This window comes from Trematomus bernacchii, unplaced genomic scaffold, assembly GCF_902827165.1.
Source record: "Trematomus bernacchii unplaced genomic scaffold, fTreBer1.1, whole genome shotgun sequence".
NCBI lineage: Eukaryota > Metazoa > Chordata > Actinopteri > Perciformes > Nototheniidae > Trematomus > Trematomus bernacchii.
Window position 1 is genome coordinate 2,563,254 of NW_022988007.1, and position 27,105 is coordinate 2,590,358.

At 40.8% G+C, this 27,105-nt stretch overlaps 1 protein-coding gene across 2 annotated transcripts in view; it reads left to right on the forward strand.

The window, feature by feature from the left end:
* The window catches only part of opcml (opioid binding protein/cell adhesion molecule-like), a 404,442-nt gene that overhangs the window by 374,541 nt on the left and 2,796 nt on the right, over nucleotides 1–27,105 (forward strand). For both annotated transcript variants that reach the window (XM_034117360.1, XM_034117359.1), the window contains 3 exons: nucleotides 23,635–23,772; nucleotides 24,047–24,167; nucleotides 26,226–26,377. In XM_034117360.1, coding sequence (XP_033973251.1) covers nucleotides 23,635–23,772; nucleotides 24,047–24,167; nucleotides 26,226–26,377 — 411 coding nt within the window. The remainder of the gene's footprint in view (nucleotides 1–23,634; nucleotides 23,773–24,046; nucleotides 24,168–26,225; nucleotides 26,378–27,105) is intronic.

Sequence of the window (27,105 nt, forward strand, 5' to 3'; positions counted from 1 at the left end):
ATAATTTAACTTGCTACCCAGCAGCATATTAAGTAATTGAAATAATTGAAATCTGTACCAGCTGTGATAACCCTATGAATACATCAATAATTATAATCATAACATACTATACGATTCTGAAATTGGCCAATCTACATAATGAGTACTTTTACTTTTGGTACTTTAAGTATATTTAGATGCCAATACTCTACTTTTACTTGAGTAACATTTTAATTGTAGGACTTTTACTTGTAACATAGTATATTTACAAGATCTGAGTACTTTTTCCACCTCTGCCTGAGAGGAATTCATCAATCTGCAGCTGTGTGTATAAATACACAGATACTGTGTCTATAAGTAATGGATGCTCACTTTCCATCCTGCAGCCCTCTCTTGTGTAGCCTTGATGTCCTTTGTTCTAATCCAACCCACCTGCACAGTAATGCCCCTGGGCTTATTTCCGCTACTCTCCCTAGGTTTCAAAGGAGCAAAAACATTAATGAACTGTTCAATAGACTCAGGCTCGTTGGTCCCTAAAGCAACAGCTAATGGCTTGTGATCTCTCTCGAGTGCTCCCTAAAACCTCCTCAACTGCCGCTCTGTATCAGATCATTATGGAGCCTGCCTTAGCTGCATTTTGCACACAGTCAGTTTATTTTTTAAATATATTATAAAGCCAGTCGCACACCTGATGAAGCTTGAATGCAACGCATATTCCCAGTTCATGTCATGTTACCTTTCATCTCACATGTGTAACCACTGTCTCCAAGCTGTCTTTGTCAAGTGCCACAGGGGTGCAGCTGAGATAGTGTGCATGAATGCCTCACTGGTGGCTCGTTATTAATTATCATCAGGTAGCATTATCAGGCTGATGCAACACAGGCTTGGGAATTTCACACTCCACTGTCACACTTAATTCCTTGAGATTGTCCTGCTCTGTGCTAGCTGGAGATAAAAGCAGGCCCATTTGATGTTTTGTTTCCCAACCAACCCCCCCCCCCCTACATTTGTCCAGCTGGTCCAAACACTTCTATCTCACCCCGTTGAAACCACTACAACTGATGTCCTGTTGTAACCGCTTTCATCCAACATCTGGATGTAACTGAGTGCAGTTCAACACGCTGACAAAAACTGAAACTTTGTTTCTATAATTAAAGGTTTTATGTCAACAATTTACACATAATTGTCTTCAGTTAGTTGAAAGTAATACTACTGTATTAAGTTGAAACTAATATTTTTTATTTAAACGTAATATTATTGTTTTTAACTAACACAATTATGGGTAACACATGCAATTAAAGTCAACGTCTCTGTTTTTTCAGTGCAGATGTTTTTATTATTTGTTATAAATAAAAATAAAAGAATTGTGCTTGGCTATTTTAAATTCGCTGGTTGGGGATATCGTTTGGGAAAGTATCTTTTCTTGTGATGATTCTCTGACCAATCAGTGTTCAGAGGCGTTTCACCTGCAACTTCTAGTATAAACTTAGCTCCCCAGGAACCTCGACAGAGGTAGTACCAATAACAGTTACTACTACCAACTATCAGAAGAAGGAGGCCTTCAGGGATTTGTTATCCCGCGGGACTCCCGAGGCAGTTGCACGGTACCGACAGGCCCGAAGGGCAGCAGCCTCAGCCGTGGCCGAGGCAAAGCAGCGGGTGTGGGAGAAGTTCGGAGAAGCCATGGAAAAGGACTTTCGGGCGGCACCAAAGTTGTTCTGGAAAACTGTCCGACACCTCAGGAGGGGGAAGCAGGGAACCATCCAAGCTGTGTACAGTAAGGATCGGACGCTGTTGACCTCAACTGATGGAGTGTTAGGGCGTTGGAAGGAACACTTTGAGAAACTCCTGAACCCGACAACTCCGCCCTCTATGTTGGAGGCAGAGCTGGAGTATGACGGGGGATCAACACCAATCTCCCGGGGGGAGGTCACTGAGGTCGTCAAACAACTCCACAGTGACAAAGCTGAATGAGGTGAGATCCGCCCAGAAATGCTGAAGGCTCTGGGTGTTGAGGGACTGTCATGGTTGACACATCTCATCAACGTTGCGTGGAAGTCGGAAACAGTACCGAAGTAGTGGCAGACCGGGGTGGTGGTTCCCCTTTTCAAAAAGGGGGATCAGAGGGTGTGTGCCAATTATAGAGGAATCACACTACTCAGCCTTCCCGGGAAAGTTTACTCTAAGGCAGCGGTTCTCAAACGGTGGTCCGCAGGTGGTCCGTGGAAAAAAGCTAAATAAAATCCACTTTTTATTATCAAGGATTTTCGGGGACCACCTCATATGTAACTTGCTCTATCGAAATCAGTCGCATTGACTCGAAGACACATTTTGAGTTGTATAAACTGTTGAAAGAGGAGAATCCTAGCTTTCTAATGATATCATGGCAGAGAACCCCTGCTCTAAGGTACTTGAAAGGAGGGTCAGGCCGATTGTCGAACCTCAGATTGAGGAGGAACAATGCAGATTCCGTCCTGGTCGTGGAACTATGGATCAGCTTTTTACTCTCGCAAGGATCTTGGAGGGGGCCTGGGAGTACGCTTATCCGGTCTACATGTGTTTTGTAGATTTGGAGAAGGCGTATGACCGGGTTCCCAGGGAGTTACTGTGGGAGGTGCTGGCCGATTATCGGGGCCGATATTCCGCATTTGACCGATTATCGGTATCTGGCTTTTTTTTATCAAATTACCAATAAAACTTTGGCTCTGATGCGGCCGTTTCTCTGGCTGCAGTCACCACTCTGTGTACACGAGCAATGTCCCGCCCACAGCGCTATCTGATAGGCTATTACTGAAGTGTCAATCAACACTGAAGATTTTCCGGGCGGGAGCCAGCCAGAGAGGCAGGACCTTCTCAGATTACAGGCAGGTGCGAAAGAACGCAGACAGACTTAGCAAGCAGCAGCGCTGAGCGGCAGAGCCATATGTGTTTAGAAGGTAAGTCAGTTGAAAGCTCAATAAACATCCCAATCCCCTATGCTGAAGTTGCAAAAACACCACGATCTTATGATCCAATTCTATCAGTTTCCCAGTTACACAGGGACGCGGGAAGTCAGTCAGAGTTGGGGGTGCATGCAGCGTCTCGCAGCGGAGGAGCTGTGGTGCGGAGGGGGGGGGGCTGCGAGTGGAGCCTCGCAGTTTTTCAGGTTGATATGTGAAGCTCATTATTATTTTATGCTAGATAGACAGGCATTGTTTTGATATAATAAATTAAGCATTATTGTTAGTTAAGCATGTCAGCCTGCAGCCCCACTTTGAACTCTCTGTCTCTCTCTAACTCATTGCAGATGGCTGCATTAAAGAAAAGGGCAACAAGTGCAGTATGGGAGTATTACACTCAAACAACACAGGGGAAGGCAGTCTGCAATACATGCAAAGTAGGTGTCAGCATGGGATCAACAAGTGCAAAAGCGACAAATACGTCAAACCTGTGGTCCCATCTTAGGAATCATCACCCTGGTATCTATGGAACCGCACAGGGGAAACGTGAATCTGAATCTCAGCAGGGGACAATGACTCCAACTCAGCCTACAATGCATGACATGCTTGAGAAACAAAAAAAGTGGCCAAAATCTGATAACCGATCTATACAAATGGACAAACTAATTACAGAGATGATTGTCACTGACAACCAACCGTTCACACTGGTCTCTGATGTTGGCTTTAAGCGCCTCATGGCTGCAGCGGAACCACGATATGCGCTGAAAAATTAGAAGTATTACCGCACTGTAAAGCTGTATGATGTTCACAACAAGGTTGTAGAGAAGATAAAAGCCCTGATCCAACCAGAGAACGCTGGCCACTCACTCTCCTTCACTACAGACTGCTGGTCTGGATCAACCGAGTCACTGATGAGCCTAACATGCCACTTTATTGACAATGAATGGACCAGAAAGCAGGTTGTTTTGAATACAAAGGCGATGCATGGATCCCACACTGGGGAATATATCGGAGAGACATTCCTCGGCATGCTTGATGACTGGAAAATAAGCAAAGACCGTGTAGCACTTGTGCTTCGAGACAGTGGAGCAAATATGGTCAAGGGAATGAGGCTCCCCCAAAGGAGAGAACAGGTATCTTGTCGTAGCCGTATTGATGACATGTTCAGTTCTCTTCTAGCATCCCACACTGCTGAGCCGTTGGCTAAATCATGCCTCAAGGATGAGTTACATCTGTACCTCAAGGAGCCAGTGATCGACAGGCGTAAGGGGGATCCACTCCAGTGGTGGAGACAGAATGAAGGGCGCTTCAAGCTACTTGCCACACAAGCAAGAAAGTTTCTTTGCCCACCACCCTCGTCTGTTCCAAGTGAGCGGATCTTCAGCGAAGTCTCTGCCATCTACGAGAAGAACAGAAGCCGTCTCACTGGAGAGCATGCTGAGCAACTCTGCTTTCTGCACCACAATCTGGTGCTGCTGAATTGGGAATACTAAACTCAATTTTCAGAAGTTCAGAACAAGTTTTAGTAGTTTTTTTATTTTATTTTTACCTCATTTAAAACCAGTTGTAAGATGTTTAAAAGTTCATTAAACATGTGCTTAAATGCATTTCAAAGAAGTTGTGTTGGAGATTTTCTGATTTTACTGCAAATGTATATCGGTTCCAAATATCGGTTATCGGTCTCCTTGATTACTAATAATCGGTATCGGCCTTGAAAAAGCCATATCGGTCGATCCCTAGTGTCCGGGTCCTCTGCAGTAAGTCGGACCCATTTCCGGTGAGGGTTGGCCTCCGCCAGGGCTGCGCTATGTCACAGATCCTATTTGTAATATACATGGATAGGATTTCGAGGCAAAGTCGTGGGGGAGGGGGTCTGCAGTTCGGTGGACTAAGGATTGCACCACTGCTTTTTGCAGAGGATGTGGTTCTAATGGCTTCATCGGTCTGCGACCTTCAGCACTCACTGGATCGGTTGGCAACCGAGTGTGATGCGGCTGGGATGAGGATCAGCACACCGTGGCACTTTTAGTAGGTCAGCTCTAAAGTGTCTCTGCACTCAAGACAGTTTTGGTATTTTCTTGACAGGGTCCCTGTGCAAGAGTTTCTCCTGATTCTGTCATTCAGTGGATGCAATTCATGTTCACTGTAATTCTCGAGGCAGATGTGTCCTGTTTATAAATGCTTTGCAGTTTGTTATTTATCATTGTATTGTACTGACTTTCACATTATGTGCCACAGCACAGTTTCAGTGAGAAATACTTTTCACTATTTTTATATATTACACAGAACTAGACCAGCAAAATGTGTGTAATTGTATAAAACCAGTCCAGCCAGATCTGGAATATGAACAAACTAGTACACATTTCTTTTTAAAACAACTAATTCCATTCTTTGGTTCCTATAGTGCTGTCAAAACCCTGCATCTTAAACATTTCTTTGTTTCCTTTGCAATACTTTGTTGTTATTATACATGTATGTATGCAAAGCTTGCAAACAGTTAATTCTGTAAGGTCATTCCCACAACTGTATTTGTATACCTCAGTCACAAAAAACATCTTGAATATTGATATGTATACAGCATCATGATCATGCCACTCAAGGTCATATGCCCATACATACTGTTAAGTGCTGCATGGGAAATATGAGTAGAAATTAAGAAGTTATGTACTTATTAACCAATTGTTTACCCTCCTGTCATATTTGTTTCTCCCCCTTTACTCTGTTGTTCCCAATCAAATCTGAACGCTCTGTTTTAACAGCTCTTACATTAACAGCTCTTACATTAACACAAAAAACATTAATCATCACCAAATCTTACACGCCTTAGACTACTGCCCACATGTCACAGTGAAGCTGTAATGTCTCATGATGTTTAGCTGGACTGTGTGTGAGTGTGCATCCAGTGAGGAATGAACTAATTCAAAAATGCTGATAGCCAACATTTATTAAATAACAGAATGTTAATAATGCTGATCAGAAAAAGTGAACATAATCCATAGGAGGCAGGGTTTTAACATATATTTCCTGAAATGACAAGAGAATAATTGTGGGAAATTGTGAAATGTCAGGGTCACTTGATAATAATAATAATATGAATTAAAAAAAAAAGCCATTTAGAATATAATAAAACACAGTGAATAAAACGAACAATAATACATAACTAAAATCACCTAGAAGAAAATGTTTTTGAAAGAGTGATTTACAGGACCTGACAGAGTTTGCAGCCCTGGTCTCTCTTGGTATTTAGTTTGATATGTGGTTTGATAAATATTGGACATACAGTATAATCACCTATGTGCTCTTTAAACATGGATAAATGAAGCGATGGGGTGTGTTTTCTTTCTTTGTAGTTTTTGAGTATGCAGTGGTTATGCCAGCATCTGAATACTTGACAAACTGACAAACTGTATACAAAACCAACAAGTAAGTAATATATCAGCAGTCATACTGTTTGCTATAAACTATGCTAAGTTTCTAATGCTAACTAGGAGATCAAGTTTTAGACAGCTGATGGTGAGTCACAGCGCTGAGCTTTCTCAAACACCAACAAAAAAACACACACACAAACACACACACAAACGGCACCCAATCAGAGGGATATACAGAATGTTAATGCCACAAATGTGCCACGGGATAGTAGAAAATGTGTGTAGTAGCATTTGCCTAACCCCTGAATAAAGTATACAGGCTGTTGAGACTGCTAATAAAGTCAGAACTCTTTAGAGGTGCTACTGATGGCACTTGAAATGAATCCTGCTTCCTTGGTGTTAGGAAATCAATTGGAAAACTGTTATTTTATCTTTCAGTTGATGTGTAGTGCTCAGGATGTTTTAAAATGACTAAGTGCAAACTACTGTTGGGAGTATATGGGATCACTTTGTTAGCATTTTTTATTTTAATTATTACCAGTAAAAACTCTACTCTAAAATTCTATATAACCTTTTCTCGCCTAAAATCAGTTTAGATGTCATACAATCTTACCGGTATGTGATACAGTTACAACACCAGTTAGTAGTGTTGTACCTCTTCATTTGGTTTATTTCTTTATAACATTTCTGAAAGAAACATTAAAATGCTTTTAATAAGCATACATCATTCACATTTTGAATATAAAGAAAGTAATATCTTAAAGGGTATTTCTAAAAGTCAGTTTGCACATTTAGGACTTACTAATACATTTCTTTCCAGCAATGAGGATGTTTAGTTTCTCTACTGCTCATAAGATAAGGAATCATCCCTCATGCACCACCATTATTTCCACTATAGCTGGATCCTTATCAAATGTCAGCAGTCTCTTAATTAGTCTGCTTACAGAGAAGTCACAATTGTCTTAGGGAAGCCTATTCTGGGCATTTCAGCCTGAGATGATTTCATATCGCAATTAGATTTGTTGCCAACAATGATGGTCAGTAGTTTGTTATGAATTCATTTGCACCAGGGAATGCAATAATTGCTTGAATGTTACCCTGAAGCCTTTCAGCATTAATTAACAATAAACTGTTGGGCTGTTTTGTTGAGAGAATACAGACACAATTCTGGTCAGTGCAGAATGTCACTGCAGCACAGACAGATCTCAGGAAATACTTTCTGTTTTGTTTCTGGTAAAATACACTAACAGAGGAAGATCAACAATTTCATCATCATTCAAGGTTTCTTTGGGCAAACTTCATGGTCGAGGTAAAAAAGATACCTTTTTTTACAGGCTACAGGGAAGAGTAGGATCACTTGACAGCCTGAATGGACAGTAGATTTGTATTCACTCCAGTGTGGACAAAAAATTCAAGAACCTTGAATAATTAAAATTTGAAAAAACACCAATACTGATCAAATCATTTGGGATTTATTTATTTTTATATATTTATATAAATGAATCTCCATCTCCTTCCCTCAAGCTTGAGTCCTGGGAACCTGAGAGTTCTGCTCGGTATCTTAGCTGTTCCTAAGACAGCGTTCTCACTCTCCCAGTGTTGTGGTTACTGCCCAGATCGCCATTGGAACCACCTTTTGCCTTCACCTTCCATCTTCTTCAGCTCCTCTCTTAGCCCTTGGTTTTTCCCAAGCTTCCTGATGCTGCTTTTGCCTGGGATTGCTTGTCTATCGCAGTGGGTAGCTATTGTACAGCGCCCGGGGAGCAATGGGAGTGAGTGGGGAAGGGGGGTGTCCGGTGCCTTGCTCAAGGGCACCACGGCAGGGCAGGAGGTGAACTGGGACCTCTCCAAGTAGCAGTCCACACTCCACATTTTCGGTCTGGTCGGGGACTTGAACCGGCAACCCTACAGCTCCCAGTCCAAGCCCCTACTGACTGAGCCACTGCCGGACGAAAGGCACCAGGTGAACAATATCAGATAATCAGAGAGGAGGAAAAACACAGAGACAGGAAGCAAATACAGACATGACAGGGTGAACACTTCAAAAATAAAAATCAGCCTGGATCTGGAAGTCCCACAAGATCTTAGCTTTGTCCATCTCAGCCAGTTGGACCTGAACTTGAGACTCCTAATCTGCACACATGTTACTGTACCCTGGGTTATGGCGCTCTGTGTATGCCCTACCTGCCTGATTCTTACACCATGTTGTTATCTACTGGTCTCTCTCAAGGCCATCTGTACCAGCATGCACCTGGGTCCTGTCTGGTGTTTTTGTGCTGACATGATAAGTGTGTCTGTGCTATCAATCAGTCCAGCCTTCTGTAGCAACTAGTATGATTTCTGGATATGAGACACTTCTTGTATCTGTCAGTGGTACACTAGCATGTCATCATTTGCAGCTCACTAGCTCTAGCTTTTTGTAAAGTCTCAGGGTGCTGGACTTGGGTTGAAACTCTCAATGCATTCCGAGCAGCTTTCTTCTCTTCATATACTGTACAGTTGGTGGCTCCTATCTCTTCCTTTGACCAGGTTGAGTGTGAATGTGTTGGTGGCTCGGACCTTGTTCTCAGCTCACTCTTCAGAACCTGCCTTACTCTGTGTAGGTACTTGGCTGTGGTTCGCTTTGCCTGCAGGATCCAAGGGGATTGTATCTGTTCTGAACATCCGCTATGTTGCCTTCTGGTAAATCCACCCCTATAGTTTTGACTATCTTGCCTTCCTTTGATACAATCCGACCACACTTATGTAGTTAGGATTGATATTCCGATGTCATTGCTGAAGAGCCTTGTGGGGTCAGTGAGTCAATATCATGCATTCTTGGCATACAGCTTGATGACATCCATGTAGAGAAGGGGACTGATGGTCACTCCACTTCAGAACTGGTATCCTTAGCCACTCCTATTGAAGATTTAACTGAAGGGGTTTAGCCTTATGCAGAACAGCAGCGGGGGAAAGAGCCTCTCATCAGTATACGCCACACTTGATGGTAACTTGTGCGTATGGCATTGAGTAGGCTTCTAGAGTCGTCTTCCACAGTCACATTGAGTTCTTGACTCTAAGTGTCCTGATGATCTGATACAGTTCTAAGCAGTCTAGTATGCAGATGTGTGGCATTCGAGTCGTAGGCTTTTTGTAGACGATCATTGCAGTGCACAGATAAGTCTGTCTGTTCTTAGGTGCTAACTTTAAAATGAATGTATGTTTTCAGTGTATCCAGCAGGGTGTTAACACAGCTCACACTGCAGTAGAGGACACAGTGGACGGAGACACAGGAGGAGAGGAAGCTGAGTGAGAGTGCACCCTGTGGTCAAGTGCCATGGATTAGTGGTTCCATTCTGCTCTATAGTTTACTCACTGAGAGTCAGGGCCAAGTGAGGCCATAGTAACACTCTGAGACTAAAACAAAACACCAGTTGGGGTCAGCTGTGAAGAAACCGATCTAAACACTAAGATAAAAGATCAGGTGTCACATACAGCTCTGGAAAAAAACAAGAGACCACTGCTGCATTATCGGTTTCTCTGGTTATACTATTTATAGGTATTTGTATGAGTCAAATTATTATTATTTTTATTTTATTCTAAGAACTACTGACTGGAATTCAACAGACACTGGAATGCAATGGCTGCCATACATGGTAGAGATTCAGATTTAAAGCTCACCTATTATGCTATATTTCAACAATATATTATAAGGCCATATCTATACAGTACAATACATGTCTCTGAAGTGTTTTGCTCAAAATACCAAACAGCTCACCCATGGGCGGCGCCAGAGATGTTCTTTTGGGGGTGCTGCAGGGTAGCTTGACGTTTCATAGAGGGTGCTCAAACATGTAGGATTTCCCATTAATGTACCGGGCGCTACAGTGGAATGTTCTACTGCAACACTCCCCACACGCACACACACAGTGTACCCACGACTGTTGCAATGAAGGCTCGATAATCAGCTCAGGGCATATAGGTGTAAGCAGGGGCAAAGTGCTATTTTTTACAAGTGGGGGGTGGACCTAACATCCTCTAGGGGGGTCCGGGGGCATGCTGGAAGAATTGTTTTAAAATATTGAAGTTAAAAGCATCAATCTGGTGCACTTTGAGAGCAAACTGAAGAGATCTATGGATACATCTCTCAACACCCATATGAAACAGAACTGTAAACAGATGTGCTTTTTCTTTATGGATATTTTACTAATCACTCCCCTTTTAACGTCTTAAGGACGACGGTCCCCCCATTGGACCCCTCCCACCGTTTTTTTTTCGAGACAATGTCTCAGGGCTTCTTAACATTTATGAAACTATTAATGTGTAGCACCAGATTAACGGGAAGAATCTCAGCTAACTGAAGATATAAACCATTTTTACCAAAACAAAACACAAGTCTCATAAGAAGCGTCTAAATGACCCCTGAGCGAAAAAATGCAAACTGACTTTGGCACACAACTCAAGATAGCTGCACATACAATATAGCCGATTAAAGCTGAGACTCCACTGATTATTTAGGTATAGTATCATCACTGAGCGATCCGAACTTGCGACAGGGGAAGCAAACACAGACATCACAACACGTACCTTTACGGAGCTTTTACGGCAGATCGTCTCACCGTATCTGTCAATTAGGTCAAAAGACGTGTTCAATGGCATTAAAACGAAAAAAAAAAGGCTACAACTGTTGATCCATAGGTTGATAATGTACCTGTGCCTTTGAAGAAATTATTTATAATCCATAATTCCATTTTTATGTGAAAATCGGAGCGAAAAAGTTAGCTGCTAATGGTAGCCACCAGAGTGTATGCAGCTTCCGGTTTTGGTCATAGGTCAAATCCACCCATAGGTCAAATCCACCCAAATGACCCCAGAAGTGTTTTTTTTTGGCTAAATCTCTCTTAAAGAGGTCAAATTTAACTTGTTTTGCATCAATCTTGATACAGGGTACTTATTCTATGTTGTACTTTGGATTCCTAAAGCTTTTAGTCTACTAACCCATCATCCAAGGGTAGTAAGTAAAAAAGAATCTTTGGACAGACACTATAATTTACAGTTTTTTACTATGTCAAATCTGAATTTTCTTTAAAATAAAAAACATCTATATTGATTCTGACTTTTCTACATCCAACTCACAGGTTTATCATTACTTTGAGAATAAAGATAATTAATTTAACCCTTTTAGAAGGGAAGATATGGTCATTTGTTCTGGGAATGTCATTTTCGAGCCTGAGACCTGAAAAACAGGCTCAGAGCTTAACAGGTTAAACTGTATTCTTATAATGTAATAATAAGAATCAGTCTTTCTAATGTTATATAAAAATAGCCTCCACTTTAGTATCAGGAAAACATCATTGTGTAGGAGATAGAATCATCAAATGTTTTTTTCTAAGAACATTTCCTGAGTAATCCAACCAGGACTTACATTTTCAATATCTGAAAATGGATTTTAATTAGGCAACAAAATCAAAGATGTTATGTTAAAGCCTATATTTTGTTTGGGTTTGCATTTACTTCTGTAGTTCTCTTTACCCTTCAGTTGTGGAGCACTACAAACAATTTAGTGGAGGACTTTTGGTCAGAAGAAAGTTAATCAGAAGTCAATTAAATAGCTTTAACTTGCAATTAGCAAACACTGAACAAGCACTTAAAACTACTTGTGATTTATTATCATTACCTTTTACTTTGATTCATTAATTCAATTTAATTTAACAATGCATTTTTCATCAGTGTTAATCTGCATGTGTTTTCCTTTGTTGTTTATCAATTAAGAAAAATGGTTAAGCTTGATTAAAATGGAAAAGGATAACGTTTATTACACATTCTGTGCACATTTGAATTGATCCTTTTTTCAAACCCATGCAAAGAATAAATGTTCTTTAGATTCAAGGATCCTTTTGTTCAAAATCTAATAATTATCCATCACAAAACTTTTTCCAAAGTCAGGTGAAACTGAGGCAGTTTTCCACAGACAGATGGTGAAGGAGTGAAGCAGCTGTGGTTAATATTTAGGGTGCATGCTAAACGGCCACTGGAGCTTTAAAGGGCATATGGCACAAGTCATACAGGAATTAAATGGCTAGCGGGAACAGAAGGCAGACATCTTCTTCACCTTTTAGCTGACATAATATATGACCATGCATATTGTTCTGGTGGAAAGGTGACAACTTTACTGACTATTAGTTTACCCAGTGGGAGCTGCTCAGGCTGCGACAGGGTGCTCTAATGCCTGCAGTCACACATTTACATTTAGTTATTTTATGGATGTCACAGGGGATTGTATTACTTTAAATGACATGTATTGTTTATGTACAGTTGAGGCCTAAATGATTAGCCCCCCAGGAGTTATGGAACATTTTCCTAAAATTCTTCCCAATGTTTCCAACATTGATAAAACTTGATATAATCAAACATTCACTAGTGCTATTTAGTAGCTTTTGGTACATTTTGGAAAATAAAATAAGTTTTTAGGGTTGCTTTATATCAAATATAGTGAAAAATGGGTTGGTCAAAAATATTAGCCCCCAGGCCATTAATAGTCAATAGTGTACCCTTTCTGAGCCACAACTGACAACAACCTCTTAGAGTAGTTCTTTACTAGGTTGGCACAGGTTTCTTGAGGGATTTTGGCCCATTCTTCCATTGCAAATGGTTCCAGCTGGTCCAAATTGCGTGGTTTCCGAGCATGGACATTCACTTTGAGCACCCGCCTGATTCTCAATAGGATTCAGATCTGGGCTCTGTGCGGGCCACTCCAGCACCTTGGTGTTGGTGTCCTTTAGGAACTGTTGGACCAAGTTTCATGTGTGCTTTGGATCATTGTCCTGTTGGAAGACCCAGCGACGACCTAAGCGAAGACTAAGAGCAGATTTGTTCATATTATCCCTCAAAATGTCAACATAATTTTAATTTTTCATGATGCCTTGCACCCGAACAAGGCTCCCTGTGCCTGAGGCTACAGAACAGCCCCACAGCATGATGTGTTCTTAGGGTTGAAGGCCTCTCCCTTTCTTCGCCAAACATAAGCAACATCCATGTGCCCAAATAGTTCCAGTTTAGTCTCATCAGACCAAAGCACAGACTTCCAAAATGCATATTTACCTTTCAAATGTTCACGGGCAAACCTCAGTCTGGCTCTGATGTGCCACTCTTTGAGTAAAGGGGTTCTTCTGGGACGATGGTCAGGTCGATGTGCCAGGTCAGCAACAATCATCTAGGCAGATGTCCGGGGATGCTTGCTGACATCTCTGACTATTTTCCTCTCCAGAGTTCTTGAAACCTTGCGCTTTCGACCACGCCTAGGTTTGTTTCTTACAGAATGTGTCTCCTTGTACTTCGCAATGATGCAACGTACAGCAGTTCTAGACTCTGTGAAGCGCTTGGAAATAGCAGTATAGCCTTCCCCCTTATCATGAGCCTCCACTATCTTCTTTCTGAGCTCAAGACTGATTTCCTTTGACTTTGGCATGGTGAGTAGGAGTAGTAGTATAGTCCCTCTCAATAAGGTATCAGAGTGCCTGTTTCTTGGAGTCCTTTTATGCCGATTGAATGCTCAGGGGTGGCTTGAAAGCTGATTGGTTGATTAGGTGTGGATTGAAAGCTGATTGATTGATTAGGTATGTTTTGAAAGCAAAAACTCACATGGGGGCTAATATTTTTGACCAACCCATTTTTCACTATATTTGATATAAAGCAAACCTAAAAACGTATTTTATTTCCCCAAAAGTACCAAAAGCTACTAAATAGCACTGGTGAATGTTTGATTATATCAAGTTTTATCAATCCTGGAAACATTGGGAATTTTAGGAAAATATTCCATAACTCCTGGGGGGCTAATAATTTAGGCCTCAACTGTATAAGGTGTGCATAATATAGACCCTCCAGAAAAACGCGGGCTAAAATCCTTGATTATGCGGGCTAAAATCCTTGATTATGCGGGCTAAAATCCTTGATTATGCGATTAAACATGCGGGGTTTGTATGTGATTTTATGCGGTGAAGTTGCGAAATATGCGGAAATATGCGGGAAGCGGAAAAAAGGTGATTCTTCTCCCACACCCTGTTACTAGGCTACTACTGAATGAAAGTGAGCCCTTTTAAAGAGTTCTTATGATAAACAAGCATACTAGAAGCAAGCTACATCACAAAGTGTTATTTATGTATTTATATATGGGCTATTTTAATCACTCTCTCTCTCTCTCACACACACACACACACACACACACACACACACACACACACACACACACACACTCTTCTCCGCCTCATTCTGTTTTCATTTACTCGTTCGTTATCTGACCAGCTTCAATCTTGTAGGCTGCTCACCTCGTTTCTTGTAGCCCTCGAAAGGGTTTTGGAGGTTGATGCCTCGGTGAACGCAAGTTGTTTGGCTTTCTTGTCCGCAGCAGCAGAAAGCATTTTAGAATGTTTGAATGAATCAAAGTTTTCTCTTATGCTCCAACACACAGTTGCACGGGGTGCAGAATAGTTTCTCCCCACTTTCGTGCAAGACATCGGGGTACTGCTTTGCCCGGTCTTTAGCAGAAATGTTCGTAGGCAAATGAGATGGATTCGATTTTTTCATCTTGGTCAGAGCCGTATAATAGTATAATAGTATATAATAATAATAGTATAATAGTATATAATAATCTATATGGCGCTGATCTTGTTGTTTTCTCTCTCGTGTGAGTTCCACACATTCACTCTACGGTGTTGTTTACCTGCGCGAGCTGATGACATCACTACTTCACGTTAACTTTTTTTTCCCTCAACTTTGTGTGGAAAAATGCGGGGATTATGCGACCTTTTAATAAATATGCGCCCTTTTAAAAATCTGCGCCATTTTGCTGATTATGCGGTAAATTATGCGATCGCATAATCGCGTTTTTCTGGAGGGTCTAATAATAAGACAACGGCACTCTGGTATTAATATTCTGATGCCAGCTGTTGCACACTTTAAAAATATATAAATCTGTTGTGTAAAAATATTTCAGGCTATGACAAAAGATTAGAGCAGACATATTCACTGTGAGCCTCAGTGGGATGAAATGGACAAAATCAGCCTCAGGCTAACATCTCTGAAGTGCAGTGTTAGCAATATTAGATCTGTTGACCATATTTGTAAAAGCTAATAAAAAAAACATTGTGGTATTAATTCCTTTGTTTTGCCAATCTGACTATGTGTCATGCTGACTGGACTTTGCCCCTCAGTTGTAGAGAAATCAGGAATACAATTAACTACAGCTGTATTTTGTTGGCCAGCTCTGTGTTGCAGAATGACATTACATAATCCTTGAACCGTGTTTTCTTGAATCTTCCTCTGAGACAATTGTGTTTTCCACCACTTCTCTGGCATGTGCACGCTGCAGCGGTCCACATCCTCAAACAGACCAGTGTCAGCTGGCAAGTTTCCCGGGAATAAGATCCCTACATTCAGTCAGCAACAAAAGGAACCAGTGTGTTAACTGAGTTTTGAGTAGGTTGTTCCCAAGCGGCAAACTCTGGGGCAGAGCCGGGAGGCCAATAAGGAAGTGCCACAAACTGCAGTTCATCTATTGGCCGATGGGGTACCAAACCCCCATGTTAAAATGCCCAAGTTTACAGCAGAAATAAACATGTTTCTACCCCTGGATGAAATAAAAATTATTCTGGATATAGTTAGATTTCACCTTCATGATTATGGATTGGTGAGTGAATTGTTTTATAACGCAACCCTTTTAGTTATATTAGGTCTTAACGTTTTTGCATAAATTAGGGCGTGGTCACCTTGAGTGACAGGTCTCTGCAGTGAGTGCTGCTTCTAGCTTTCTGTCTCTCTGCTAGTAGCTCCGTTAGCTCAGTAAGCTTCAGGATGCTACAGGGGCGAGGCTGCTCGGCTGATCCTGTGCTAATGTCGATTGTTAAATGAATCAACCCTTTACAGTGACAGTAAACCCAATGGGCCAATTCAATATTTCCCTAAATAGAAGCAGTTTAAACAAACTGTTAATACCGATACAAGATCCCAGCTGGAGTTGATCTAGATTGATTGATTTATTTCTATTGTTCCAAAAGAAGAGATTTATTCAGGGAGCGCATTATGTGTCTCTAAAACCGAGATACTTTGGTAAATATAAACATAAACCTATATGCAGACAAAAAGACTAAAACATGGTGCATTAGTGAGCTTATCTCTTTCTTGTCTTTTTCCATCTATACAGTATGTCCTGTATCTGCAAATTGAAAATGGGTTGAGGCGATTTCTAGCATCATGTACGATGGTGCCAAGGTTTGGAGAACAATGATTTAGGAAGCATTGTGGGTAATTAGGAAACGTGGATTTCCTGAGTTTGTGTCAAGTCACAGGTAGGACTTAAGGAGAGACCTTTGACTGATATAAGACAGAAACGTGCTAAAGCCCAGAGTGCACACTACTCCCAGGCTTTCAATCAATGACAGCTCCTGACCAGGGACACCACATGAAAAGAACGGCAAAAATGGGCTCAGAATTTGTATTTTTTTAGTACGGAGGAAACACGTACCCATTTAACAGCAGTCATAACATCGAGCTGATTGGGCGTCGTCGTGCCCAATCAACCCGAACAGGTGTGGCCAGAACTGGCTCTGGCAACAGTAATGTAACTTGGTGAAGAGTCTTCCTCTATACAGGAGGGTGAGAATTAAATTACAGTTTAAGAAAAAGAGGGAGTTTTGTTACTCTTTAAGAAAATGAAGAACTACACAGCTTTCTGCAAGGGAGACAGAGCTAAGTAATGCAGGGCCGCCGCTCCCTAGACGCAGATCACGCAGACTGCGTGGGGCCTCATCTTGCGGAGGGGGCCTCATTATGCGCAAATGCGGCGCAATTAATCTAATGCGCAAATGCAGCGCAATTATGTGCTCCGCAGTTACCCCGCTTAACTAATGACAACTAACTCATAGAGCCTGTCTTTGTGAAACTAACCCTTGGTTTCCTGCATGAAGGCAGATTGACAGACCCATCCACCCCTCACAGGTGTATACCCTATCTGCCAAAAAACATTACACCTTTAAAGATACAAATTCAGAACAACGGGAACAATAGATATATTAGCTTCAAATAAGCCAAACCATTCTAAGTGCTTGCATTAGATTCAAATGGCCTAGACACGTTAAGCACTACATTTTTCTTGTGTTTATTGGCCAAGGTTCAAGCGAAGCAGGTTTTTTTTCAGTCAGCAACAAAAGATGTTCTGCTGTCCTGATATCAAAGGGGAGATCATTCCACCATTGGAGACAGGACAGCTACAAAGATGGCAGAATACGTCCTGCATTAGCACCAAATGTTGGCACTACACGTAAATGTAAGGTAAAGAATCGTCCAATATGAATCTAATACCTACAAAACTATAAGCCATCAGAGGACAGAGCTGGACTGTCCACAGCAGAGTTAATTACTGTGACCCTTATTGATTTTAGGAAATGAAACCCTCCCATTTACCAAATGTCTTGTCCAATATTATTATCAGACTTGATGCATTTGAAGTGGTAACGTGTTTAAGCCCCCAATAAAGCACGGCTGGCAAGAAAAGTAGTTTTACTTCTGCGAGTTTGATTCAAAGTTGGATTTACACAAGAATGCAGACTAGCAAGAATACTCACCTGGACAACTGCAACAAATAATTAAAGAGCAGAACACTGGCTCCAGCAGTAATGTATTCACCCCTATGGAGTGGTGCTATCACTGCAGCGCTGTGCTAATTGTAAGAGCCTTGTGGGGCCGGGATGCCCAGTCCTGTCCTCCATGCATTAGTCACATTGATGTGCTACATTTAGAGAGAAATTAGGGAAAGGAAAGACTAGCCAGAAACAAGAGCAAACATGGTTTCTAGATAATGTTCAGACTGCCTAAAGCAACTCTACAATTCAAGCCATCTTTTCGCCCTGGATCGTGTCCACCTCTCAGCACAGGCTGCTATTTTACATCAATGCTTGCAATTTTGAAGATCTGTCAGTGGAAAGTTGTCAGTTATCTCCTTGGAGATAAAGATTTTGATTTAAGTTATTTTTGAGCTGTTTTTAAAGACTATCTTTGCACCGTTTTTGTTGCTGACAAAAGGTCTCCTGCACAGAAACATCTCTATTTGTAAGTACAATGGTGTTCTGAAAAGCGTTTGCTTCTGTCACATCTGTGACTGTGATTAGTCTTCTCATGCTTTATCTCTACAGTTGGTGTGAGAAATGCTCTAAACAGTACAGTCAAGAATGGAAAGAAAGAGAAAATATAACTAGAGTGTAATCTAGGGAAGGTGCTTCTAGTGCAGGAGAGCGCTGTAAGAGGATTGTCTGGGCCCAGCCGCCTCCTCTGAGACCAAACACAGCCAGAGGATAAGAGCACACCTCCATATTGTAGCAGTAATTCTACTCCCGAGGGGGGCAGTGGAAGGAGAGTGAAGGTGGTCATAGGAGGTCATCAAAAAAAGATAAAGATGATGGCAGATGCAACTAAACTTTAGTTTGCCCTTCAACACTCAGACCGAGGCCTCAGGCAGAGGTATTGGTGCGATGTGACGGCAAGGTGAGGGAGAAGAGAGAAGACCAGGAGCCGGAGTCAGCAGGAAGCCAGTCCTGAGGGAGACTCCGCTCCACAGGCAGCTGGAGCGTCCAGTCATCAAATGGGCCGTTGGCTGTTTCAAGTACCGTCTTCTGGTGCAGAATACAGCTTAGAGTGACCACAGGGCTCTGAAACGTGGAGGAACCATGAAACTCTAGAATGACCTGCTGGCTGCTGTCAGCTTCACATCAAGTGTTCTCAAGTGGGCTTTTCAGGAAAGTGACTTCCTGTCCAACGTCTCGGTATTCTGAAAAAACCCAAACACACACACACAAACACACACACACACACACACACACACACACACACACACACACACGAAAAGGTTCCAATTTCTGATTGGCTGGGCGAATTGCCAACCACGCCCCGTGAAACTCTGAAAAGTTTTTGTGAAGCCGCCATTGTATTTGCTCGCATTAGCATTATTAGCATTAGCATTAGCCCAGCGCACCAACAGAGACTAACTTATGGCAACACAAAAGAAAATATCGGAGCGGTGGAGTCGGCGCTTCTGGCGATTTACTCGGAAGGTCCCCAACTCCGGGGACTTCCGGCTGGGGACTTCGGGTGGCAGTATACGCCGTGAAGTTGTTTGCGGCATGCCAGTAAACCCAAAGCAGAAGAAGAAGAAGTGACGTCAGCGGGTCCCTCAGGGACTAAATTCTGGTGTGAACGCGATTTACTAGATAGTTCCAGGAAATAAAAGTTCCGGGGAAAAGTTCCGGGAACTATTCCTGGGAAAAGTACTTGGTGTGAAAGCGCCTCTTGTTATTTATATAAGGCCTACTCAAGTATAAGTATATTGAATGTAAGTCGATGGGGAAAAAAGATTGCGGTTGTAGTACCACTGTTTGGCCACAACAAATATTTGCTTCAACGCCTGGCTCATTTGGGGCTTGTTTAATGCACATAAATAATATTCAGTAGTAGTCTCTTTGGCTACCAGCTAAAATCCATTAATTTATTTGTATCCTCACATTTGACATTAGTGACTTTGTTTACCAGTATCGCATTTCAATCTTATCCCAACTCTGCAGCTCTTCCTCAGAGTTCTTCTGTATGTTGCTTACACTGAGGGACATATTTCAACCCAATGAACTGTTTATCACGCCATTCCATCAAGAGGAAATATTTGTGTAGTTTTGTGTTCCCCAGGTTTCAATCATGATAATTTGTATTCTATGTTTGACCGCACTGCACGTTGTCTAATAGAAATTAAATGACATATATGTAACCATTAAAGATTTTAAAAAGTCTTGGAGCCATGAGAGTTTCACTTTGATTTCCCATGATGTAGGTTAGATTCCCTACATTTAAGTACATTTATGGACATAATGCTGGCTTGGCAGAGAAATTCATTTATACTGTATTTTAGAATACTTGGTCTTTTGAGTGTATTCAACTACCCTTGATGTTTGTGGTCAGTAAACCGTAATTTGAACCTGGTTTAACATAATTGGTGAAATCTCTTCAGAAAGTGCTCTCCACCTCTCTTTTGATCAGGCATGTCCTCCTGTGAGCGTTCTGCTGCCTCTCTGTTTTCTGTTACGTGTTTTAGGTTTGGGAGAACAGGATGTATTCACTTCAAAAAAATCCCTCTGTTTATTTGGGATATGACATTTTCTAAATCTGGCCCACAGTCATGTAGAAAAAAGAAACAAGGAAACAGAAGCATTCATCTTTCTAATTTCTCTATCGTGCCTTCACTCTATCAGAGGAGTTTACTTACATCATTTATACATCTCACTTTTTGTTCATTTAGAAAGGGAGGAAACGCTCATAGACATGTTAAGAACATACAAAGGAAACAGAAAGGCCGATTTAGTGGATTTGAATCAAAGACCTTCTTGCTGCGACACAACAACCATTTTAAAGTATCACACCTAAACACATGCATCGGATATCATATTTAATGTTTGTCTGTTTGGGAGCATGTGTGTTCAGTCCTTGGGCTAATTTTACAAGATCAACGCCACTTACTCAGGGATCACAGATTGTTGCAGTGTCAGATTTCACAAATGATTACAGCTTGCAAATTATAGCTTTTGTGTTAAAAATCTGGCGAAAAGGCCACTGGCTGTAAAATGCGGCCCTGGCATATTTCCTGTTGGATGAACTCACATCTCAATAGTCAATGCACCATTGTACTAGCTTAGAATTCAAGGAGGCTAAAATGAATGTACCTTTATGGGAAGTTACATTTGGGACCTGCCACACAAAACTGAAACATTGACTTTCATGAAATGTATAATGTCAACAGATTTCACATAGCTGTATTAGGTTATTTGAAAACTATAATATTAAGTTTAAATAAAAAATATTTGGTTCAACTTAATTGTATTGCTTTCAACTAACCTAATACAGTTATGTGAAATCTGTTGACATTATACATTTAATTAAAGTCAACGTTTCAGTTCTTGAGTGCAGTCTGTCAGATGGAGGTCCACTTGTTGAAGTGTTAACGAATTGTCCTTTATTGAGTGTATTACATTTTTATACAACCAGTTCTAAAGAGGGCCTTTTGTTTCCTGTCAGGGTACCAAGTCATTTCCTGCAATCTACTTCTTTTTTAATATAATGCTTGTAATTGGGCTTCAGTAATCTCTCCACAAAGCTGCACACAGTGGCGTCTGGGCAGCAACGCTCCTTAAGCTAATGGCTAATATGGCTGAGGTGCTCCACAGAGTGCTTTTAGACGCTCATTTGTGCCGCTGCCAGCCGGTGCTTTAATGGCTCTCTGATTAGTCATCCAGTCGGGCTGCACTGACACTGATGTTTGCTGGAATAATGGCCGTCGCTGCAGACCACTGATGTGGGTGTTGATGATGATGGTGATTGTTTTTTTATATTCATTAATCCAAAGTAATATGTAATGATTATGACTTCTTTATATCCATTTATCTGGGTAATACAGATTGACATTTATATTATAATGCTTAGATTTGTCCCATGTTTGGTCAGTATCTTCTTGTAACTGCCTACATTCTGTCAGCTCTGCGGTGCATTCTGAATGTTCTCAATCAGTTGATTCTTTCATTTCAGCTCTGTTCTCTGGTTTGAATTCTAAAACCTAAGAATGACATAACGAGGACACACACTGAGAACACACACACACACACACACACACACACACACACACACACACACACACACACACACACACACACACACACACACACACACACACACACACACACACACACACACACACACACACACACACACACACACACACACACACACACACACACACTACCAGCCATGACTTCAGTGGGAATCAGTAGAAAGTTCATTAAAAACTACTGGAACTTGTTTTAAATCGTGACCGACACTAGCTGAGTTGCAGGTTGTGAAATATCATTCAAATCAGTTTTTGTTAGGAAATAAGAGACCATTCTTTGGTTGAAAGAATCTGGAGATAAATACTGTATCTTTGACAAAATTAAAGTTTTAAGAAGCTGCTTTATTGAATTGAAGTAGTATATTACTTTTTGAAGCATCTTTTGGTTTTTGGCTGGGCAGATTCCAAATACTCCAATGTTGAAATATGTACCACAAAGTGTTTAAAGGTCTGAATTTAAGGTTACACTTACTAGTTATTGTTACATTACTTTAGACATCATTTAAGTTTAGTTTGAGGCATATTTACACCTAAGAAACACCCATACTGTAATTGTAAACCAATAATGCAATCTAGAGAAATAATTCAGTGTACAAGCAACAAGCTAATAAGATTATATTTTGACATATAACTTTCTCTCACCACACTGCTAGCAATTCAACAGCCACTCTCGGCCTAATACAGTTACCATGATGAGAATGCTAAATTACCTGTGCTAGCAACAAGCTGATTATCCCTAGCACCCCCCCCCCCCCCCCCCCCCAGTGAATCCCAGCCAGCTGCAACAGTGTGTGCAGCGGAGGATTTGGAAAACATAATGGTATTATGCTAGTGTCGAGATATTGCCAGATTGACATTTCTACTGATTGGGATTAGTGCTCCCATCCATTTCCCACCCACGCAGCAATAGCTTAAGGTCTTTCTGTCACCAGAACATGCTTTAACATTGCCGGTGTCAGGGGTAATTTGTGCTGTTAGTCAAGTGGGCTTGTTTCGATGCAATTAGTTTATTTTCTTTGTGTAATGAGTGCATGCCCTGAGCTGCCTGCCCTCTGGAAACACAGCAAATCCCAAATGCATAGACACACTGCAACTGGTCTCTGATTTAAATGTATTCTTCTTAAATATATCAACATATTTCACACAGATGATTACTATATTTTTCTCCCCCGTTAAGTTAACATTTCAACTTCACAATTAAAAAGAAGAGGTGACAGTTGAGATGTTATCAACATGACTTCTCATCCACTGCTTTCTGCAAAATGTCTTTCGTGTTCTAGTTTTCACACCAATGCATTACATAAGCCCACCTTCACCAAGATCCTTACAGTAGAATCCCTGTGTTCCCTCCAGAGATAGTTTTTCTCCCACACACTCCCGTAATAGATAACATATACATTCATATATATATATATATATATATATCATTTCAATTCCCATAAAACTTTTGTTGAAAATATTTGTACACTAAAGCTGATTGTTGTCTGTTATCAAACCATTAGGACAAATGTTTTTATTCTATTAATACATCAATGATAAGATGCTGCAATTCTATAACATATCTGCCCCAGTGATATGCATTTAGAAGTGAAAATTCTTTCACACATGTTTCTTAATTGCGAATACTACGACTGATTTACTAACACATTTCTCTGTCTGTTTCTTTATTTCTGCACAGGCACTCATACATTTGTCACGGAGGGGGAACATCTGGAGCTGACAGCCGTCACCAAAGAGCTGTCAGGGTCGTACGAGTGCATCGCTTCTAACGACATCTCCAGCCCTGACGTCAGGACAGTGCAAGTCACAGTGAACTGTAAGAGTCAAACGGATCACTCTGGTGGAATCATGTGGGGCTGGGGCAAAATATCATCACATAAAGACCACTCTTTTACCATTTTATTTGACTATTTGGTCTTATATGCACTCAAAATAAGTAACTGTTGTCACTATCTATTGTCTAACCGCTTCATATTCTTCTTTGTGTCAGTTTATTTGAAAAGAAAAAGGAATTTGCCAAAATCAACAAGAAATGTGGATTTATTCTGTATATGACACCAACATCAAGTTTATTTGACTTTGTTTTACAGACCCTCCCTTCATTTCTAAAGCGAGGAGTACGGGTACTGCAGTGGGACAAAAAGGAGTCCTGCAATGCGAAGCCTCTGCTGTCCCCAGGGCAGATTTTGAGTGGTACAAAGAAGACAGCAGGCGAGTCTCCCTCCTGAACTCTGAATCTGTGATCTGTGCAGGCATGACATTGTTTGAAGTCAGAATACAGACACACTGACTTCTGTCACACGGAGCTGCAGGGTGGGGACCAGACTGCAGCTCCGTGTTGATCAGTCATGGCTCTTCACACATCCCTGTTTAAAATGAGGCTGTCCTTTTGAAGTAATAAGGTGTTCCTTGTTTGTTCTGCACATTGCTCTCTCAATGGGCAATACTGTATGTTAATCATCATATCAGGAAAATTCATATTTTTCATTTTTTCATTTTCTTGTTTTATGTCAAATCATATTTAAAGCAGGATTGGAAACAGAAGCAACTATTATTATTACTGAATTGTAATCGGTTTATAAGTGTGGTGTATCTCAGAGGTTAAGAAGTAATTCCCACAAGGCACAACATGTTTACAGTGCAGGCTGGAGCTGCTGTAAACACTGCTCACTGTTAAATGGGCCCTGACAGACATAGCACTGCTCATCAGTCCCCACAAGACCAAATCAGTCCTCAAGAGTAAAAGAATGAAGGTCACTGATAAAACAAATGTTTACCATCCCCAAACATGAAATAAGAAATGCAGTGAGTGAAACAGGAGGGATGTTGTTGTGCACTGAAGGATGGAGTGCACACACACATGCAGTCACTTCACTGAGCGGAACTCAGTTTTAGCTCTAATATGAAAAATGGTTTACCTTTGACAGACGATACGTGTAAATGTATTTCTATTTTCATGACAATCTCAATTTCAGAATTCCTTTATTTGAGACAAAGAGAATAGAACACTATTTTATAAAAAGGCATGCATATATTTAAAATAAAAAAGTATTACAATTTCACAGAAGTTCACATTCAGGGAGATAAGTAGTAGCAGTATTTATAAAATAAAGTAAGTGTAGTATTGTAAAATGAAGTGTGGTATATAACAATTATTATTGCACATAGTTACGTAAAGATTCCTGTTACAGTAATGGATGGACTGAATACGAGAGGCAGCCAGGTGTCATAGTCTTTGTTTGTTTCATTTTGAGTGTTTTACATAATTGCACATTGGTGTTATTTTACAACAGAGGGGTAATAGTCTGTGTTGTTAAATGTGTGTGGGGGTCTACCAGGGTCAGTGGTGGTCTGACCACCGCAGGAAGGAAGGACCTGTTTAAGTACATCTGGCCAAGATTTGAAAAAAGGCCAACAATCAGACCCATGGATCACACTCCATGTTCATAATATCAGCCAGTGACAGTCTTCTGATATATATCTTCCACTGTCCCTATGTATATATTTACATTTAAACGTAAAAGTTCAGATTGTATCTTATATTTTGAGATGTTTGTATAATACATCTCAAAATATAAAATGTTTTATATAAACATTAGAATATAAATGTTTATAAAAACATAATGTAGAATATTGTGAAAAATCTGCTCAAAGATTGTAGCTCAACCCTGTGAGAGACTTTATGAATCACCATAACAACCTAATGAGACGTCCATCATCATCATCTCTGACCCCTCCATGTTCTGAACAGTGAATATGAATTGTTACCATCTGATATACAGATACAGGGTCCCGGGATTCTATAAAGTCACACTGAAGCTCTCCTTTGTGCACCAGTCAGTCCCAACATTAAATACAGAGCTTAATCCCAGGTCTAATGTACGACAGAGATTCTTTGAGCAAGTTTCTCTTCAGTGATCCTGATGCTACACTATGTTCAATGTTTCCTTGTATCGAGTCTTAATATATATCTTTGTTTGACATTGCAATGGATCTTGACGGAACTTGATCTGACCATTAAAGTATTGTCGTATCATAATGCTGTAACAAAAACAATGTCCCAAATTGGATCTCTCTCTCTCTCTCTCTCTCTCTCTCTCTCTCTCTCTCTCTCTCTCTCTCTCTCTCTCTCTCTCTCTCTCTCTCTCTCTCTATCTATCTATCTATCTATCTATCTATCTATCACCCCTCAGAGGACTGAGGATGAACACAAGCGGAGTTTATTTTCTTTACTGTTCATCAGCCTCAAAGCCTCTCCTCTGTTTCCAGGCTCTTCAATGGACTGAATGGTGTTAAGATAGAGAATCAGGGTAAACAGTCGATGCTCGTCTTCTTCAACGTCTCCGAAGAAGACTATGGAAACTACACATGTGTTGCAGTGAATAATATGGGAATCACTAATGCCAGCATAATCCTTTATGGTAAGAATACAGACGGTGAGTATAAAAACAACACGCTGGGGTGGATGAAAGTGTTAATTATGGTAAAATATTTTAATTAATTTTTTTAATGGTCTATGTTTAGAACATAGTTATTGGTATGCTAGCAGCTGCACATAGAACATACAAAAAAACCATCCTCACTTGAAGGTCATCCGCTGTATGTTCCTCGCTGGTTTACCTTTTCATTTCTACCTTGCTCTAGTTTCCATGGCAATTTGCAGCACAGATGTAAAGCTCTTATTTGCCAGAGATAATAAGCTGCATTCCTTTTAGCATCTGAGGTCCAGTTAATCACTGTTCATATTGAAGAAAAGATGTAGTTCAAGCACTGATTTAAGCAGAGGTAAGAAGTAACTAAGAAGTCTTACTGACGTACTGTACGTAAGAACAATATTGAGGTACTTGTACTTTACTTGAGTATTTCCATTTTATGCTACTTTGTACTTCTACTCCACTACAGTTCAGAGGTCAATGGTGTACTACATGTATTTAAAGGTCCAATGTCATGCTTTTCTGGTTATTACCCGTCCCCTTGTGTGTTATGAAGCTTTTTCTGCATGTAAACGGTCTGCAGAGTCACAAACCCTCAAAGTACACCCTGTAGCGAGTAAAACTCTAACACAGAAAATACCTGTCTATGCTGCCCCAGAACGCCTCGTTGGACATTTTTCTTTTTCCATTTTTTTCTTCCTGGTCATAGTCACGTA